We start from the raw sequence: 20056 nt of genomic DNA on the forward strand, positions 1-20056 counted from the left end.
ACAACATTTCACAGAAGCGGATTCTAGGAAGAAGAATTTATAGGATTATGTCACTGCATGTCCACATCTGGAAAAAGGCTGTGGGTGCATTCAACTCAGTATTTGGACAGTTGAGGTAGAGCTTTTGCACATCTGGTTTTTGAAGATCTATTTTGTCCTGATAAAACTGACAAACTGTGATGAATCCAACAATAACACAGATGCAGCAAACTTTTCTTCACCTACTGCTGCTGTCCCCGTGAACCTCATTACTTTTAAGGATTACTTTTACTCCAGGAAAAAGCGCATTGCGATGAAGAGCAGACATGAATAAAGGTCAATGCATATCACACACAAATGCAGTCTTTCTCTTCCCTATATAGATCCTCGGCTGTACCACAAACGACCGACCACATGTGCCTCTCTCAATGACAGATATAGCATCTGGCTGAACACGCCATGTTAATTACAGGCCATGTATACTGTAGGCTACAGCTGGAGTCGACACGCACACGGACTTTTACGCACACACCAGACATAACAGTGTATACAAAGGCTTAAACACATTAACTGCTGCGTATCAGAGCATTCGAGTAAGTGTGTGTTTGCTTCATGATGTTATATATAGGATGAACCCAACCTGGGCGTGTGTGTTTCACATCCTGTACAGCTCACTTAGGACGCCATAAGAGTAACGCCTTGCTACTCTCTTTGTATTCAGGCACAATACGAGCACTGCTATTGCCGCTTCATCGCGTCCGGCCCTGGCGCTCACGTACACGTGATCTCTGTGCTCTCCCTCAGCCTCAGGTCTATCACCTCTGCAGTTGACTCCCCGTCCAAATGCAAAATCTGAAATCCAGTTCAACTTCCATTCCTGGAATTCCACAACTGACGCCCTGTGGCCAACCTCCCCCTGAACTCGCTCCATCCATCCATCCCTCCCCCACCACTCCATCCGCAGGCCAGACAGCCAGCTCACAAAGCCTCTTTCTGTAGGCTGCGACCCACAGTGCTTACCTTACAGTTAAAATGGGTTTAACACCACAGACGTACCCAGTATGGTAACTTGCACCGGGGGCTAACGCTGACAAAGACTTTTATTGACACATTAAGTACAAGCAACTAAGTAAGGACATATATTTTACATTTCATAGGCGATCTAGAACGTTCATTTCATGACAGTCAGTTCAGAATAATCTTAATTATTATTTGAATGGTTCTGGCAGTTCACACAAAGTCTGAAATCAGCTGTTTTAGCTTCTGCTTCACTTCAAGCCATTTTCTTCTGATCAGGCGGGTGGGGCTTCTGTGCTCCCAGTCAGAGCTGTGTGTGAGACGGCCATGTTAGTTCTTTAGCTCTCTGTGACCTCAAACAGACCGACGAGCAGGAAAAGCCTCAGAAACAGACCTATTAGAGTGTGCAGTGTGCAGCTTTTGGGCCACAGGAATTACTTGTACAAAGTTTGACCTCATTATATGAAACTTTGACCACATTTACTATGAGGATCCACCACTGTAACAATAGATATATGATTTGAAAAAATATAGCAATGCCAGTTGGGCTTCCCTTACAATCTAAGTTTCTTTGGCACACTCTGGGGCAGGCACATACCATAGCTGTCCAAAAAACAGAACCCCAGCACGTGCAAAGTGGAGACGGACACGCATGAGGAAAAGCAACATCTGTTTGAAAATGTTATGGTTAGCCGTAGGCATCTATGTGGCTGTGACTGGGCAGCCAGAGACTAAAATTGCAAGCGGATGTTTATGTGTAGCAAAGAAGGAGCGGAAAGCTTTGTGCGCAGTGCTTAAACTGAGACACTTTCTCTCATATCACGTCACTGATTGGTGTCTCAAATCTGCATTTTGAGGCATTAAAATTAGCATTTTGGGCCCAACAATGATGTTTTCTTTTTAATAAAGTTATCAGATAACATTTGCAAGGGTCGATAGTATTCGCCCGCTCAAACACTGACCTTTTTATAGAGCCATAGCAGAAACCACTGCTGTGCAATGATGTGGAAATCTTGTCAATGTCGAAGAAATCATTCGGCAAAAAGGATATTTTTAAATATTTTGAAATGAAACCTCAAGCAGTCAGCAAAACACTGAGTTCTCACTTTGTCTGCAAACACAACAAGGACCAAAAATATACGTTTCTGGACCAGAAGACCAAAGCGAACAGTGAATATTCTTGGAGCTTGAGAGATTCAAGCTGTTTAACAGCAGCTGGGAAATACTCAGCTGTACCTTTAAATAAGTGTTAAGTAACAGACAGATAAAATATTAAAATGTCAAACACCAAAATCTAAACATAAACATCTTGGAGGGGATGTGTTTAGGGTGACCAGATATCCCATGTGGGACTACAGATGCACAAATACTAACAGAAAGAATAGCATCTGAAATAACAAACAATGGTCTTGACTGTAATTAAAAGAGAAGAAGGGAATCCACAAAGACAATCGCAGAAGGCCATGAAAACAATGGTTTGGAGGATAACACATTTATCTGACTATCCAAGCCTGGATAAATGGGAGGACTGTGTCAGGAAGGGGATCTGGCAGGAAACCTGTGCCAAATCAGAATATGGATCCATATACTGTGGCAACATAGTATGTGTGTGTTTGTGTATTATCTTTGATATCCTAACACGTCTGACGCAAACATACTCTTTGTTACTCCGGATCTGGCCGTGCTTACAGCACCACACAAATAACTTGTCAGATAATTTAATTAAAATGCTCCAAACAGCCAACAGGCCCATTTTCAAGGTCTGAATGGGTGAAGCTGGGGCATGTGCCAGTCAAGTGGCCACACCTCCCTAACTTTGACCACTAATTTCACCTCCTGTGTGTTTTGATTTTATCGCTACTTCATTTTAACATTTAGCATCCTGTCTTTTTCTTTTCCAAAACTCTATAGGGAGGTTGAGAATCTCTCCTGAGACAGACACACAGGCACATGGACACAAGAGAAGAAGTGAATGAACGCATTACTTTAAAAAAAAAAAGGAGGGAGAAGGCTGATATATAGAAAATGTAACACACATGGTCGCTTTGTCTTCATAAGGAGATGTGTAGCCTACTGTTTCAGCTGAGAGACCCCGCTGGCCAAAACTAACATGCCTCCCAAATCCAAATATCTGTACACACACACACACATACACACACACACACGGAGACACACACACACAAAACATCAGTTTTCACTTTTGCGCAAAGTCTCAGTGAAAACAGTTTAGACGTGAATTTAACTTGACCTGCATGCACACAGGTTCACCCACAGAATAACTGAACATTTCAGCTTCAGACTCACTTCCTGTGTGACACACACACACACACACACACACACACACACACAAACACACACACACACACACACATTTACTAAACTGGGTATTTCCTCCCCTGGGCAGTTCAATCCTTACACAAGGCTTCATTTTTTTTCTTCCTCCCCCGTTTTCCCTCTCAGTCACCTCATACAGGCTTTCTAGGATTTCAGTAATTTGCCAAGTCTACCCAGACTGCCGTCAACTCATTTCATGCTCCAGTTTTGTGGAACGGCAAATTCAAAACCTTCGTTATCCTCTTTCAAGGTAATTCTGCAAAGAAAGAGGGGGGAAACCTACAATAAGAAACACAAGAAACTGCAACATATTGATGGTTGATCAATAATAAAAACTATAACAAAAAGGAAAAATAAATATAAAAATAAAAAATGGACATATATTGTACCCACTGCAGATGTAATTATCCATGGCTCCTTAGTTTTCCTCTTCCTTTGTGTTTTGAATCCCTTTCCTATTACTCCTGCATTCCTCTCCCAAAAATGGTCATTCTGACCCCTTAACCCTTTCTCTACAAATCTTCATTCTGTTTGCGTGTTCATACGGACGGCCTGTCATATTACACTGCACACCCTCCAGCACACCGTCTGCTCTGACTCAAGCCTGAATGTTCTGATATTACTGTATCAGAACATTTTGATACAGTAATAAACACGAGCCACTGACCCCGCTGTTGTCTCGTTTCCATGTGTTTCCTGTTTTATTTTGAAGGTTGCTCTGAATGTGGCGTTTTGTGCTTGTAGTTTCCTCCATTGCCATTTTTCCCGTCTTTGTTACTGTTAATTCAGCTGTAGATTTTTGTCCGTTTCTCTTTTCTAAAGTTCAGCGTCAAAGTTAAACTTTGGTTCAGTTACCGGGGTAACAGACTGTTTCTCTCTGGCTCCTCCCATCCTGCTGCTGTTGCAGTGGCTGACTGACACTCAGTTTTATCTCATTGTCCATAAAGTATCAAAGCACATTCATTTGCAAAAGTTTACTTTTGTACAAACACTGAAATCCCAGTTAAGCAGGAGTTCTTTTTGTACCTTGCATTTGTATAACCACAAAGCAGGCTGCAGACAGTGTAACTGTATTCTGACTGCACTTCATATGAAAAAGTGTCCACACATTGAAACATGGCTACTAAATGATGTCAAACAGAGCTTCTAACGCATATTTCAGGTCCATAAGTAAACTGTATCTGACCTGTTTCTCCATATTTTTATTCTCATTTTCTATCAAATATAAAATTAGGATTCGGGCTCCGTCTAATGATTCCCACTGAAGTTGGACAAATGGTGATTACGGACAATATAAAAGGGTCATATGTTTTATTGATGACAGAGAGGTCCAGTCTAATTAAATTATAACATAACATAAATATCACAGTCCACATGGACATCCACTGATGTTGGTCGGCTGGATTAAAATGGAGACTCTCCTCTTTTTTTTATCCGTTGCCAGAGTGAATCACACACGCTCAGCTCATACTCGGGGTTGACTGAACTAACTCAGCTCAGAGTTTGATGGACTGGTCTCATAGTTTGTTGAACCTTTTTCAGGAACAGCACTTTCTAGATCTTACAGTATTACCAGCATTTTACCTCTTTCAGGGTCATATGCCACAACCTGCGATCTGCTTTTATGCACATGCTGCAGTGCCATCAATACATCGGAAACAGTAAACAGTTTTATTTAGCACCAGTTATTTGGGAATCTGAAATGTAGAATGAATCACTGCTCCTAATTAAGTCTTTTAAACCCACTCCTCACTGGTTTATGAGTCTACCTCTGTGAAGCGATATTAGGGGGATTTTGCAGTGACGTCCATCCGCCCCCACACGGCTTTAAAAACAACAAGCTCGGGCTGAGGCGGTGGGAGCCACAGCAGAGAAAAACACATCAGCAGGGGTCTGGATGTTAACGTGATGAGCTCAGAGCATTACGAGGTCAGTGAAAACATGTTGACCGGTCATTACACAACAAAGCCACATGAGCAAAGTCAGAACATATTACACAGTACGTGTACACAGTATTTGGACTGCGCTTAAACTTTTTATCAAATAAAATAAGTGATTAAAAGGGATCCAAATGAGACTGGGAATTTTAAAGGACGTGGATGATTCAGAATCATATTTGTTTGTTCAAATTAAACTTATTTGGCTTTACTTGAATACTAACATGTGCTTTTGGGTTGGTTTTTTTTCTCAATATCATTATTTGTGTTGGTGTTTCTACAAATGCTGCTGAACTCTGACTGAACTCTGGATCCTTGGGAAATGACATCAGTCATCTTTGGTATGCAGTCAAGACTTAAGGATTACTGTTATTCTTCATCAGATTTAGAGCAGTCATACTGACCAAATATTACAGGGTGCTGAGCAACAGTTTAATGCAGGATAAAGGCTTTGTTGATGTCTACCAAGATTACACACTACAGCTGCCTCTGTCGTCCCCATCAAGACCAAGTCTGCTTCTGTTCTCAGAACTGGCTTCCTAACAGAACTGAGGCTGAAGGGACGAGACAACTAGAGGAGCTTTACATGATTCAAACATGAGCACATGCTGTTGTAACAGTATAAACGACCAAAAAAATGACAAAAATAAGAAAAAGCTTAACAAATCACCTGTAAAATTCCTCCGTGTGGCTACGTAGCAAAAAATAAGTCAGTGGAAGCTTCCGATTGATTAAACTGATCCATGAGGTAACTTAAAAAAACATTTTGACCCCCTTTGACAAACCGCAGACCTGTCTGTGGGTAGGCTCCAGCCCTCCTGTGACCCTCAGTTAGATAAGCAGTTAATAAAACTGAGTGATGGATGATTTCTAACTTTACTACAATTTCCTCAATTTTTCAAAATTTCTGTCAGGCGGATTCATCTCCCTGATTTCACCTTATATTTTGTTTTTACACGGCATGTAACCTCCAAAGAGCAGAGCTAGGATTGAGTAAACACACCAAAGAAGAAAAACACAGTGTGTGTTATGGTGTGTTTAACAGTGTGTTTTCTACTGCTGAGTGGAAAAAGGCCGTAAACCTGTCAAACAGGATGGATAGAGCCAAAAATACACGGCAGAGACTTTCACATGTGCTACGTGGGCTGCAAAAACCCACCGAAGCCAATCTCTCTTCCAAGTCTCTCCGGGAGTTTGTTTTGCTGTCCAGCTGAGCTTACTTTGAGTCTGTAATTGACTGGAGCTGGGTCAATCCCATCATGCACTTCGTAGCGCAGCCCTGTGGTCAGACTGCTGTTTACATTAGAGCTCTAATCAGCATCCCTGGAGAGCCGCTTCAGATCTAGGCCACTGAGCAGTTTGGGCCGGCCCAGTGTCGGCCAGCTGGGAGGGACGGCCCGTTCTGTGCCCACCAGACACAGCACCACTCAGTTTGAGAATGCGCATCATCTTCCCATACATGCGAGGACCTTCTTCCCCTTCCCAGAGATCATTTGTTATAGTGTGTCAAAGCAGCACCACTTCCTTTGTCTGTTGCCCTTGAACATAAGTTTGTTTGCATAATCTCTGATTCTGGAAGAACTGGTTTTGGTGGATAATCGGGATCGAGTCGTAAATAACTGGACATGAATACTGCACAACTTACTGCAGTATACTTCTAACTAGTTCAAGTTTAAGTTCAAGTTTAAATTTATTTATATAGCACTTGTTTAAAAACATCAAGTGTTGACCAAAGTACTGTACAATAAAATGGACAAAGCAGAAGTTTTAGAAGAGAATAAAATCATAGAAAGAATAATGGTAACAAACTAATGATGGATCAAAAGCCAGAGAATAAAAATGGGTCTTTAGACGGATTTTAAAAGTATCCAGTGTCGGGGAGGACCTGATATGCAAAGGCAATGTATTCCACAGTTTGGGGGCAGTCACGGCAAATGTCTGGTCTCCTCTGTGTTTTAGTCTGGATCTACGGACCAACCAAAAGCATTTGGTCTGCATACCTCAAGGATCTTGGGGGAGAATACCAGGTTAGGAGATCAGCAAGATATGTAGGGGCTGGTCCATGCAGCGTCTTAAAAACAAGTGTTAAGATCTTAAACTCAATTCAAAAGCTGATTGGCTGCCAGGTAATGATGCAAGTATAGAAGATATATGATCTCGCTTGCGTGTGCCAGTTAGGAGCCGTGCTGCAGCGTTTTGGACCAGCTGCAGTCGGCCAATTGATGACGAGGTAACACCAGAGCAGAGGCTACTGCAGAAGTCAAAGCAAGATGAGACGAGGCAGCTCTTTCTCTTTTTCCTGACAATACTTTCCTTAAAGATGTAACACATTTTGGGGTAAACTTAAAAAAGGCAGCGATGTAAAGGTGAGTTCAGGAGTCAAATGTGACAGGATAGTTGGAAGCAAACTATAATGTGATATTTAGAATCCCCATATACCTGTATCTTTCTCTAAATGTTGTTAATAATAAACAATGGCAGCAAGACACATAAAATTAACAGCTCTACATGCTGTTTTTATCACTCTGACCTTCAAATTGGTCTTGAAGGAGAGGGCAAAGTCTGCTAAGTGTTGAGTGTAATACTACAAGATACACAAGCCACCCATGGGAAAAGGATAATCATTGGATCCAGTGTTTTATTAGTAATGTGTGTTTTAATTCAGCATTATCTTCAAACAAATTCCAGTTAGGCGACTGGATATTGGCTGTAGCCGAGTCAACTGACAGTCGCTTTTTTCTTCCCTTTTCTTCCTCTTTATTTTGGTACTGTCTGTCTTCTGGACAATTCAACACTACAATGCAATCTGTCATAATACAGTCTGTGATCATATTTGGAGTATTCGTTCACTGACGAGCTCATCCTTCAGCTTTAAAACCAAATTAATCCCAGTTAAGGGAGTTTTCTCTAAAAATGTCCATCGCGTGCCGCATACACACATCTGCTAAAAGACAGCCAGTCTCTGTTTGTTGGACCGATGATGGCCAGCTGGGATATTTTACCGTATCATTTCCATATGACAGCATTTTCAGCATTGCCGTAATTCGGTATTGCCATCACGTCTTTGCTCTTTCAGATACAACAAACTGTATCTGCCTGTCAATCATCAGCATAGCTTTTCTTGCAAAATAGATTTGCACCTGTTCCTTTGACCGGGGTTATCTCGCAAAGATGAATGTACTCAAGCCAACCTTGTCTGCTGTGAGCTCTCGGATCTTGATGATCTGCACTCTGAACTTCATGAGCAGCGCTTCCAGGACCACACACTTCTCCTTCCAGTCCTCTTGGCTCATCGCCTCCTCCCCCTCCGCCATATCCCTCTGAAAAATACCCTAAGCAGCGAGACACAGAGTGTACATACAGTACGATATGTAAAGCAAAACATTTTTGTTCAGACATTTAACATTTTTACATTATCTCCATAATAGCAGATGAAGAAACACAGACATGAAAGAAAATGGTCAGGAGGCTTGTTGTTGACCAGATGTGTTGGCACCAGCCGGGCAGCACCTGAAATATTCCAGGGTGTAGCCCAGCTGGACCAGTGTGGGCAGTGGGCGTATCACTCACAAACAGGAAAACAGCTCTATTAGTCCAAAACACCTCGACACCCTCCCCAAAAGACACTTGTATCACATTTTCCACGACTAATGTAGGAAAACAGGCAGCAGAGAGAGAGCGTCTGTGATGTTGGACAGAAAGCCTGGGTTTCTCTCTTCCTAGTAATAACCTCTCATTACCAGCCTGGCCTCCTCACAAAGAGACTACAAGCATGTGTGGAGGAAGGCCATAAAGTAGTTTCCACAGGCTTATTTCTGCTGCCTGTTTGCTGTGGTAAACACTGACGAGGGGAAAGGAATAAAATGAGTCTCACTCCACAAAACAAAACAGCACGAGGGACTGAGGAGATGGAGTTTAATATGACAAAGTTATAAATGTTAAGAAATGCTTTGTATTCTAAATTTACATTTCACGTGTCACATATTTAACCGCTGCTATCTCATTAAATATGCTGGAATTTGACACTTGGTGTTTTTATAGAAGTTGTAATATTCAAAATGTTTCGGTTTTGCCACAACACCACCCTTCAGCTGGTTACATGTTGAAGGTAAAAAAAAACACATCCTATTAGAATATTAGTCATTATTTGCGATATTGGAGCACACATGATCTTAAAGAAAAACCTGACCCCTAAAGCCCGGCTCCCAGTGTTTTCTTTTGCAATCTTTCTCTCAGACTTCCTGTTGGTCAAAGTCAGAATCAGCACACACAGACACAATCGGGACTCATTTGGATGTGGTGTGCTGATGAAGTTATTCTGTTTTCATAAATAAAGGTTTAAAGGACATCAAATTGACTCTGATGGAATAAAATCTTTTGACTGTTTAAAAAACGTATCAGCTGAGCGTAACACGTTTCAGAGGTATATACACTTACATCTACATCTTGCTTGTTGGCTTGGACCACCTGTTCCCATCGCAACCGCCTTATTCTTTATTGCATAGATTCTACAAAGTGTTTGAATCAAGCCCCAGCATTACACAGCTGCTGCAGATTTGTTGGTTGCACATCTATGATGTCAACCTCCTGTTCTTTCCACCTCTTCCTAAAGGAGCTCTCTTGACTGTGGACACTTTTTCAGTGCAGTGAGCTACCTCACTTCTCAGTTAGAGATGATTTATGATTCGTGACATTGGTGCGTTATCCTGCTGGAAGTAGCCATCAGGAGATATGCACACTGTGGTCAGCAATAATGTTATATACCATTTAAAATATACTCAATAAGTACTAAGGGGCCAAAGTGAGCCAAGAAAATGTCCTCCACACCAATACACCACCAGCACCAGCATGAACAGTTGCTACAAGGCAGGGTGGATCCAAGTTTTCATGCTTGTTATAACAAATTCTAACCCTGCTGCAGTGGAAATTGAAACAAATCAGACCAGACAATGTGTTGATGGGTGCTTAATAATCAGTAAGAAAATCCCCAAACGTTTTCAGACCAGACAATGTTTTTTTTTTCTTTCTATTTTCCAGTTCTGGTATCCAGTTTCAATACAGCCTCTGTTTCCTGTCTGATTATCTGATACGAGTGGCACCCTGTGTAGTCTTCCACTGCTGTAACATTCAAGGCTGGATGTGTTGTGGATTCGGAGATGCTCTTCTGCATACCCTGGTTGTAACGAGCGGTTGTTAGAGTTACTATTGCCCTAATATCAGCTCAGAGCAGTCTGGCCTTTTCCTCTGACCTTTGACATGAGCTCATGCCTCATTTGAATCACCATTGAACTTCAGCAGGTCATCTTGACCATGTCTACATGCCAATATATACAGATTTACTGCCATTTGATTAGCTGATTAGATATTAAACAGGTGTACCTAACAAAGTCACCAGGGAATATATGTCATGCTAATTTAAAGCAGAGCTGCAGACAGTTACATTATTCAAATAGAGTTCAAATACGTCCAATATTATCACGAACACTAACCTATTTGAATATTGAGGTATTTTTCTCTTATTAAAAACCAAAGTCAAATACATGACCATGTTTACTTATTAACACCACCCGTATCTGACTAACCAAACTGATCCCCTTATGCCATCCCTTAGATGTCATGTGCTAGTTTGTTGCACCTCACACATTTCACTACAGCTGTCTGAGCTCTAACCTTCTTCTTTCAAACATTCCTAATTTCTGTCTTGGACTAGGAATTTCTTTCCTATTTTCTTCCTTCGTTTGAAAATATAATAAAAAAGATTTTGTAAATTATTACAATATAATACTTTTTTTTTTTTTAAAAAGTTCATCCTGTATACTCTCATCAAACCAACTTGAGCCCCAAATTGAGCCTCAACAGTTCTGAGTTTAGTTTCAGGTTTGTGTTATTTTACCAAACAATTATTACTATTATTAAACAATAAACAATTATTACATATAGTAGTTGTTGCACAAGGTTTTTAAAAAACTTTTAGAGATTAGAAATAAACACATACTGTTACTTTGAGCACATGAACCCCAAAACCCAAAGCCGAACAGCATGTTTTCTCACAGAGTAGCTGTTTGATTTGTCAGAAAGCTCATCCTGTGACTGAGTAAAGACCGCTGTGACTTGCCCAGTTCCCCCGACTAACAGTCCATCTACTTTCCCAAGTATTTCTGAAGAGACTCAAAACAGTTTGTAGCAGTCAAGAAAACTGAGGTAATGAGGTGCAACAATGTCTGTGGTAGCACACTTTCTATGATGTGGCAAAGGGATATTTTAAACATTTGGTTTGTGAGTACGTTAATGCGGGGTGACTTTCAAATATTAAAAGTTAAACTTATAATCTTTTTTTTAAAACAGCTATCAATTAAATACATAAATAGCATTTCTTCATTTCCCTACAAAAATTGGTTTTATTAGTGCTGATAAACAAAATTCATTAGTCTATTTAAGTTATTTTCAATTTGACATGACTGTTAATGCACATTGCTGCTACACCGTTATTAAAATACATAATTCATTTCCTAATAATTAAAACCATCCATTTTCATCGACTTACCCTTAATAATATTAATGTAAAGACACTTTACGAGGAGCTTCACGTCATGTCGAGTCCAGCGCTTCTTTATCTGCTGTTATTCCTGTGAAGAAAATGCTAATTCATGGCTTAAAACGATGAATTTCTGTCTTTCCCAGAGGTTTTCATTGCGCTTCTCTGGCAAAGTTGGCGAAGGGCTGGCGTTTTTTTTAAAGGTGTGGCTTCATCAAAAACGTCCAATCAAAAACTAGGTAGGAGTTGCTCAGCCGCGCCGGAAAGGTACGTCTGCCTTTGATTGACGTGTGTCATCCACCAATAAAAATCCCGAGCGCCACTTCTCGGGTAGCTCGGTTTCTGAGGGCGGGCTCAGACATTTATCGGAAGTGACGTCTACTATGTGCGGCATGGCCCCATGAGCGTCAGGTTTGCGACAACACCATAGAAAGCTGAAAAGGTTTGGTGTCAAAGTAAAAGTTTGCTGACATAAAAGTACACATTAAGAGTCTGAAAGTCAGAATTTAGATTTTTACATTTAAATAAAAACAACAATATTGCTAAAGGTCACATATAAGCTTTATTTTGTTCGTTTTATTGGGCACGATATTTAATGGGTGTTTTATTCTGAAAAAACGTTTCGGAAGTAAGAGGTTTTAGTCCTACTTGACACTATTCACAGCTACCAGCTGAAGCTGAAGGGCTCAAGTGAGTAAAGCACATGCTGAACAGAGTTAAATGCTTTTTACATTTAATTTTGCGGGTGCGTAGAGCTGCTCTAGTAAAGCCGCGGTTTGTTGTTTTGTTGTTTGAGGGTTTGTTGTATCTGTCTTGCCTTTCATTTTGCACGTGTAGTCAGTCTCGAGCAGCTAGCAATAGTTGGCTAACATCTAGCAGCAAGAATTTCAAGCAGTAAATAAGCCCCTATTTTGTTTGGTTGTTTCTAAATTATGTTTGTATGTTTGCTCCTCACACAGAGGCAGAGCCATGGTAGTGAAAAAGAAGACTTCCAAAGTGGAGGCTGTGGCGCTGGATGAGGAGAAACTGCACAAGCTGTTAGGTAAGGGAGTAAAAGTACAGATAACTGTGCCTAAAAAGTTATTATAACAGTAAATAAGTCCCATCATACATAACAGGTAGAGCAGTCACTGTGTGTACCCTTCATTTGATGTTACGCATGTCTTAAAATATTTATTTTGACCTTTTCCCAGCATCCCTCTCAGTTGATGGAGGAGAAGATGGAGTCGGGCAGGTTGCCCAAACCCTGCAGTCCTGTTTGGAGCTGACAGAGCCGGTGCAGCAGATCCAGCTGGTTAAAAAGGTCTGTCTGGTATAGCACGGTATGAATAGTGTGATAAATGGACTGGTTCTTATATAGCGCTTTTCTACTCTGCTTGAGCATTCAATGCAACTAAGACTAAGATGTCCAAGCAAGATGTTAGCTGCAGATCGTTTAGATCTAGTAAGTGGTAAAGTGGAACAGACTTGTGAGATCAGCGTATAGCTGTATCCCAATTCAGGGTCTGCAGCCTTAAAGTACGCAGCCTCAACGATCCTCAAGGGCCGCGTACTTAAAGACTGCTAAGGCCGAAAGTGCGAGGCTTGTGAAATGGGACGGTCTAGCCTCCGTTGCGCTGCCCAGGTTGCCTAGCAACCATGATACTAACGGCTGGAAACGTTTCATACAGCTTTGTTTGACAGAAATGAAGGAGAAAATCTTTTGTTCATTTGTTTGTTTGTTTCTACATGAGCTTTGATCATTCTCTGTAAGATTAAGGTCAGCTATTGAACAGCGTATATTTTAAAGTAAAGGCTTTAAAACCAAGTTTGTACAAACGTCACTAATGTCACATAACTTTGCCGACATGTGGCCAACAGTAATGTTTTAATGTTCTTTTTTATTAAACATTTGCACATAAATAAGTGACATAATATTCAGTACTTACTTAAAGTTTACTTAAAGTGGGCGTTTTTTTTCTGCAAAATTATCCACACCCACCGCCGCGGTATGCATTCTGGGATATGTTGGGCCACGAAGTCTACACCGCCACGTCCTTAAAATTCAGGGAAATTAAGGACGCATTTGAGGGCCGCATTTCGAGCAGCCTTCGAATTGGGACAGCCTTTGTCGCGTCGCGGTGACGTGAGCGGCCTTAAAATGCGGCCTTTAAGGCTGCAGACCCTGAATTGGGATACAGCCAATGTCAGTCTCTCCGATACTTACACCTACCATGTTTCCTGCTTCCAAGACCTCAGCTCAAACAACACTGTGTTCATTTGCTGCCTGATTCATCCCACCCTTTGATAGATACCACTGTAAATGAGATCATAAATGTTTTCACTTCTCCAGGTTTTAATGTTTGTTTGTTTTCCATACTTCATCAGGCAGGGTCCCAGCTGGAGGCACTGAGTGATGAGCAAATGGGCGGAGTTCTTTTAGATTCTTGTCTACACACGCTAGCTGTGGTCTACACCTCCCTGCAGTCCAAGAACCCCCTCCGAAGAGCCATTGCAAGGTAGACATATGCTTAATTTTCTTCTATATTCATTTGTGGACAAGCTGAGTCTGAGCAGCTGTTTATTTGTGGTTTTAAGGGAGAAGATATAAAGAGGCCATAGTAGCTGATTTATCTTTTCTCTTATGTGTCTGTTTGTTCAATTCTGAGGCTCTCAGCTGAATAACTTGTCTGTGTTGCACTTCTCAGTGCCTTGGGTTCAGTACCAGCTTGGCTTCAGGAGCAGACTGTGAGCTGCTTGGCTGGCTGCTTGTCTGATTGTCTTTCCAGCACGTCTTCAGACCGGTATCCCCACATCGTCGACTCCATCACTGCCTGTCTGGATGGCTTCCCTCTCGGTTAGTGGTTACTGTTGCTCTTTGTGTGATCACTGCTAATATCAAACAACAGTTCATGTGCTATAAATAAGTACCAATCACGGCAAAATTGTACATCTACAGGTGAGAGCTGCATTAACAAACTATTACCGGAAGGTTAGTATCCACCTTATTTTAACCTGCTTTAAGTTCATGTACTTTTGAGGAAAGCTAATGTCTCGATCTCATCCCGTTGAGTCCTCTTCTCTTGTGTAGTTTTGCAGTTCCTTCACAAGGCGCTGAGTGAATACCTTCATCAAAACAGGTATGGAGGCATGCTCTTATCCCTCAAATCACACTTCCAGTCTCTTTCATTGATTGGACTCCAGCTGGTGCTCATTGATTTCAATATTTTGTAGGTTTATATCCCCTGTGTAAACATTGCTACATGAGGAAAGCTTACCAGCCTTGTAATTGTATCAAATTGTGTGCCTCTGTCGCCCTCTGCTGTTTTCCTAGTGGTCTTGTAGGCCGCCACATTGCCCAGGCTCAGCTGATGCAGTCCTGTCTAGCTGCAGTGAAGACCTCCATGCTGGTCGTCCAGAGGTCTCAGGACACGATCAGCGTGGCTTTACAGGCCCAACAGGACTGCTGCAGGCTGCAGGACACACTGGGTGACCTCTTGGGCTGCTACATACACATCCTCACTGATGGTAAGAAAGTTAGGAATTAACAAGACGAGCAGAGAACAAACAGCTGGAAGGAAACATGCAGATCCACCGTCGTCTCACTGGAAAACAGGCAGCTGTCCTCATCAGTCACAGAATCAAAGACTTTTTCACTTAGATTTTAGGTATTAATTTTGTGTCACAGGTGTAGATTTCAGTGGGAGGGAGGATACAGATCCCAGTTCTACCTTCTAGCTTTGACCACACACGCTATGGTGTCCATGTGACCCTGTCCCCTCTCCCACCCTGAATGTGGCAACTGTTCTCTGTGATATTATCAGGATTTGGTATAACTCAGGATCCAGGCTCAGAAAAGTACTTTGGGCAAGTTGATGAACTAATCAAATGCTGTTTCCAACAATCTGTGAAACAAGTTCAGTTGTGATGCAAACAAGCTGAAGCGAACCTTTAATAGTACGTTTTTTTTTTTTTTTCTTGATTTCAGTCACAGCAAGGACTAACATAGAGAGGGTGTTCGTAGTGCAATCCAGAACAATGAGAGAAAGTGACACTGTTGATGTTTGTGTGTATTCAGGGACACGTGTGCAAAAAAACCATCATAGGATTCTAACATTTAGCTCAAGCAGCCTCTGTTCTTGTGAACAAAGTTATCACAACACCAGTGAAGGCATCATCACTGCTGTAGTTTATGGACAAGCTGAAGCCTCATCTTCCACTCGCACACACAGTATAGCTATGCAGGTAAAGCTTAATTGATTTATAAACATGGAATACATTTTTTTTCATTGATTTGTCTCCACTCTGTTCTTCTTCCTGTCTTTAGAGGAGTTCATCCAGTCTGTCCAGAGCACAGCTGGCATGGCTGTGGTGTTGTTGATCAGGTCTGTTATGGGCTCTGGAGACGACGTTGCATCAGTGGTGAGTGAACCATATAACACTAATAAATTACAATTGTAGTGTTTCTTCATATACAAATCTAAACTTAAGAAGTACCTTTTTTCGGGTAAAAATTATATTGAGCTGCTGTAGTCCCTCAATACTGGGTCTCATACTGTCAAATTATTTATAAGATTTTTTTCATTGAAATTAATGAGTTATTTCTGTGTTGTTGTTGTTGTTGTTTTTCCTTCTGTAAGGAAGTACCAAAATCAGTCAGGTTCTTGCTTCTTACTGTCCTTCTGCTAAGTCAAATATTTGATATCTTGCAGTAATATTTGATTCTTCTCTGGGCCTTGACTCGCAGTAAAATCTTTGTCTCATTCCTGTTTCTTTCATTTAAGGAAAAATTGTTCATTCATTTGTGTCATTGCGTTTAGATTCTTGTAATGTCCTGTTTACCAGCTTGGACAAATCATCCCTTTCTCACCTCCAATCTATGCAAAGTGCATTAGTCAGACTACTGTCTCGTTCTAGCAAGCGTGCTCCCATTACTTCTGTTTTATATTCTTTACCCAGTTGATTTTAGAATTCGTTTTAAAACTCTTGTTTTAACATACAGAGCACTAAACGGCCAGGCCCCAGATTATTTATCCAAGCTTCTTACAAAAAACACTGCTGCTCGCTGTCTCCGCTCACAGAGTTTGAAGATGAGAGAGGACAGAGCCTTTCAGTCTGTGGCACCAAGGCTGTGGAACAGTTTACCACCACAGCTCCGTTTGGTTGACTCTGTGGAATCCTTTAAAAAGCGGTTAAAAACTTTACTGTTTAAACAAGCTTTCTGTTGATCAATGCTTTTTAGTTTTTTTTAAAAGATAATTTTATTTACATTGAACTTTTTATATTGTGTATATTGTCTGTTTTGTTACTTAACGTTCTGTTTATTTTAATCTTTGTGTACAGCGCTTTGTGACTGCCTGTCTATGTAAAGCGCTTAATAAATAAACTTTACTTACTTAGATTGCAATTATAGTAAAATAAAATGTCTATTTATGTTTGTGAACTGCATTAAATAATGAAATCATAGACTCTGGCTATAAAGGGGATCTTTTATGCTGTGTGTAGGTGTGCAGTTTGCTGCGCAGCTCTGTGCAGGATTTGGATTCGGCTCCTCAGTGGCTCAAGCAGAGGTGTGAGGGTCTGTGCAGCAGTGGACGCCCACCGGGTGTCTCTCTGTATCTGTGTCACGGTGCCCTTGCTATGCTGAGCTGGAAGGCTGCCCTACCAGGACCACAGTGGGAACAGCTGCTGCTGCTGGTCCCAAACACACTGCTGGATCTAGATGTTAGGTAGCTCTGCTCTGATACCCAATTTCTATTCTGAATATTTTTCCAGATTCTGATGAAATGTGCTGGGATGCAGTTTACAACTTTTATTTTAAGTTTTGCTTTTGTTTTTTTTCCTTTCAATAGTATAAAGGAGTCGAGTACAGCCATGGTGGTGGCTCGGGTCCTGACTCTGTGGAGTGGGGCTGCCCTGGATTGCCTGCAGGGGCAGACACAGTTGTGTCCTCCCAGCCTCCAGCAGTCCCTGAGTGGAGGCTCTGACCTACAGCGACACCTGCTGGAGCACATCTACTCCCACTGGGAGCATCCGCTGGATGGTGTCCGCCACCAAACCCGGTCCTTGTTCCGCAACCACCTCCTCATCCATCAGCACACCAGCCCGTCTGTCTCTGACCCCACCGAGGATCCGTACATCACCCACCTGACTCATAACCTACTAGGGCTTGAGTGGCATATGAGGGGGAAGTTTGGCTCCTTAGGCTGCCTGGTGGAGCTCTATGGGGCAGGGTATCTGCTTAACATCCAGCCCCAATTGCCTTCATGTCTCTTGGGTTTGATGGGTGACCAGACCTTAGCTCCGTATGCCAGCGACCTACTGGAAAGGCTGTTTGTCAGCCACAAGGCCCAGCTGGCGAGTGAGGCTGGTGCAGCAGCGGGAGAGGCGGAGGCTTGGATGGAGCGCTGGCACCAGACGTGGGTAACTCCTCTGCTGCATGTGTTGTGCCGATCCAGGCTGGACCAAACAACATACATCCTGGACTACTTCCTGCCCAAGCTGCTACGCTGTAGCCCCTCCAGTCTGGCACACATGGTGCAGGCCCTGCAGGACATGGCACCCACAGGTAAAGACTTACATGTCCTTTACATCTGCAACTGTTTTCACTCAACCCTTATTTCTCAAATGCATATTAATGTCTCTCAGTGTTGACTGTTATGAATGCAGTCAAAGAGTATATTCTATTGCAGTCCCAAATAATAAGGCATAATGTTATTCTGCTATTTTGCTGTTCTTATTAGGTTCTGCTGGCAGCAGAGGAGCTCTAGGCGCTCTGATGACGTGTCTACGGGCAGCCAGGGCCCAGGGAGTCATACCGTCCACAGAGGGTGGTCTGTGGGGAGGACTAGTGCCGCTGTCGCTGCTCCAACAAGCTCTGATACACAAACATGATCAGGTAAGTCTGTCTGTGTCCTCAAAGCAGATGCAAGTGTTGCAAGTGTTCTTATGCATTCATCTCTCACTGTTCAGGTGAGAATGGATGCTTTGGGCTTGGTGTGTGAGAGCCACCGCAGCACAGAGGTTCTGACCTCACAGGAAATGGACCTGATCCGCCACTTCCTCCTGCCCAACCTCAACAGCCAGTCACCAGGCATCAGACAGCAAACAGTCAGTCTGCTAAAGAAGGTTAGCAGCCTTACACCTGAGGCTGTCTTTAATGTTTGGAAATGTTTTTGCTGAGCAGAGCAGGCTGTGGATTTACGTGGAGGAAAACATCGAAATCGGCACTTAATGAAACTTTGAATGTTCTGCTACACAGCTGCTCTGCAGGGTGAAGGACAGCACTCAGCTGCTGCAGAAGAGACTGAGCCAGAAGAGAGACCAGGAGGAGGGAGACACAGACCAACACACTCTACGTCAGTACAAGGTAAGCCACACACTCAGGGTTTTTTTTTCTTCCAATAGTGTTGATATTTTTGTCTGATGAATTTATTTGTCTTGTTGCAGGCGTTCCTGTGCTGGCTGTGTGAAAGGCTGCTGGAAGTTTTGCTCCCTGGAGCCTCTTTTTCTAAATGCCTTATGTCTCTGCATCTGCTGGGTCTGCTGGGTCAGCTCTTTAGCTTCAGCACTGGTACATCAGCTGCTCGCTAGTCACCGTTTTGACTAAATTGCTCACTGCATTGAACTAAAACTTCACTGATGTGTAAATATGCTGTATTAGACTCCAAGGATTACATGCATGTTAATCAGGATTTGAGGCCTTATTTCAAGATCCCAAATAGTGTAGCTTTGCATGATTCAGAGTTCAAAATAATCCATATTATTCTAACTGGGCCTTGGTACAGCTTCTCTGTTCATCTGAAACCAGCTGTTTTAACTCCTCTCCCTCTAACTGAGCCGCCTTTGTAGACAGAAAGAAAGTTAGTGATGTGCTTAGAGCTGAGAGGACCGTATAGGACAGGGGTTGGCAACCCTGGGCACTCGTGCCACACCTGGCACCCGAAGGGTTAATTGATGGCACGACACGCAGTGAATTAATCTGAAAGGTGCATTAAAAAATAAATGGCATGGCCAGCGGTGCACATCGCAAATTAGCTCGCATAGACACATTAGTTGTGCCGCTTCTTAATGATGGTATCTTAGCTAACAATTGGCTAAAAATCACTTAGCCTGCCGGTGAGAGAGATGTTGTTAGCTGGCAGGTTTTTTTTTTTTTCTTCAAGCGATGTTGAAATTTCCAAATTCCGACACTTCAAAAGCTTCAGGAGCTTTCCGCTCAGCGCAGCATCGGCCCTGCGGAAATACACGGATACATCCGAAGACTCGAGACAGA

General features: G+C 42.3%; 2 protein-coding genes across 5 annotated transcripts in view; one reads left to right on the plus strand and one right to left on the minus strand.

The window, feature by feature from the left end:
• plekhh2 (pleckstrin homology domain containing, family H (with MyTH4 domain) member 2) overlaps window positions 1-11979 on the minus strand; it is a 35931-nt gene extending 23952 nt beyond the window's left edge. The window contains exons 1-2 of the mRNA XM_006799079.3: window positions 11812-11979; window positions 8459-8599 (exon numbers count right to left, since the gene is read on the minus strand). Coding sequence (XP_006799142.2) covers window positions 8459-8581 — 123 coding nt within the window. The 5' untranslated portion in view covers window positions 8582-8599; window positions 11812-11979. The remainder of the gene's footprint in view (window positions 1-8458; window positions 8600-11811) is intronic.
• A 222-nt stretch (window positions 11980-12201) lies between these two features.
• thada (THADA armadillo repeat containing) overlaps window positions 12202-20056 on the plus strand; it is a 124181-nt gene continuing 116326 nt past the window's right edge. For 2 of the 4 annotated variants that reach the window (XR_015719927.1, XM_087850380.1), the window contains exons 1-15: window positions 12444-12492; window positions 12762-12844; window positions 12996-13105; window positions 14170-14300; window positions 14490-14638; window positions 14741-14773; window positions 14873-14921; window positions 15116-15309; window positions 16109-16203; window positions 17287-17510; window positions 17634-18349; window positions 18525-18679; window positions 18754-18909; window positions 19043-19150; window positions 19231-19354. Coding sequence is in view for 3 of the 4 variants with exons in the window: in XM_087850380.1 (XP_087706506.1) it covers window positions 12772-12844; window positions 12996-13105; window positions 14170-14300; window positions 14490-14638; window positions 14741-14773; window positions 14873-14921; window positions 15116-15309; window positions 16109-16203; window positions 17287-17510; window positions 17634-18349; window positions 18525-18679; window positions 18754-18909; window positions 19043-19150; window positions 19231-19354 (2317 nt within the window). In the remaining variant the exon portion in view is untranslated. Of the gene's footprint in view, window positions 12245-12443; window positions 12493-12761; window positions 12845-12995; window positions 13106-14169; window positions 14301-14489; window positions 14639-14740; window positions 14774-14872; window positions 14922-15115; window positions 15310-16108; window positions 16204-17286; window positions 17511-17633; window positions 18350-18524; window positions 18680-18753; window positions 18910-19042; window positions 19151-19230; window positions 19355-20056 lie in introns of those variants that run through there. The other 2 variants (XM_087850381.1, XM_087850382.1) reach the window with 2 other exon arrangements.

The sequence above is a fragment of the Neolamprologus brichardi genome, chromosome 13, assembly GCF_056152115.1.
Source record: "Neolamprologus brichardi isolate AB-2024 chromosome 13, ASM5615211v1, whole genome shotgun sequence".
In the NCBI taxonomy this organism is placed as follows: domain Eukaryota; kingdom Metazoa; phylum Chordata; class Actinopteri; order Cichliformes; family Cichlidae; genus Neolamprologus; species Neolamprologus brichardi.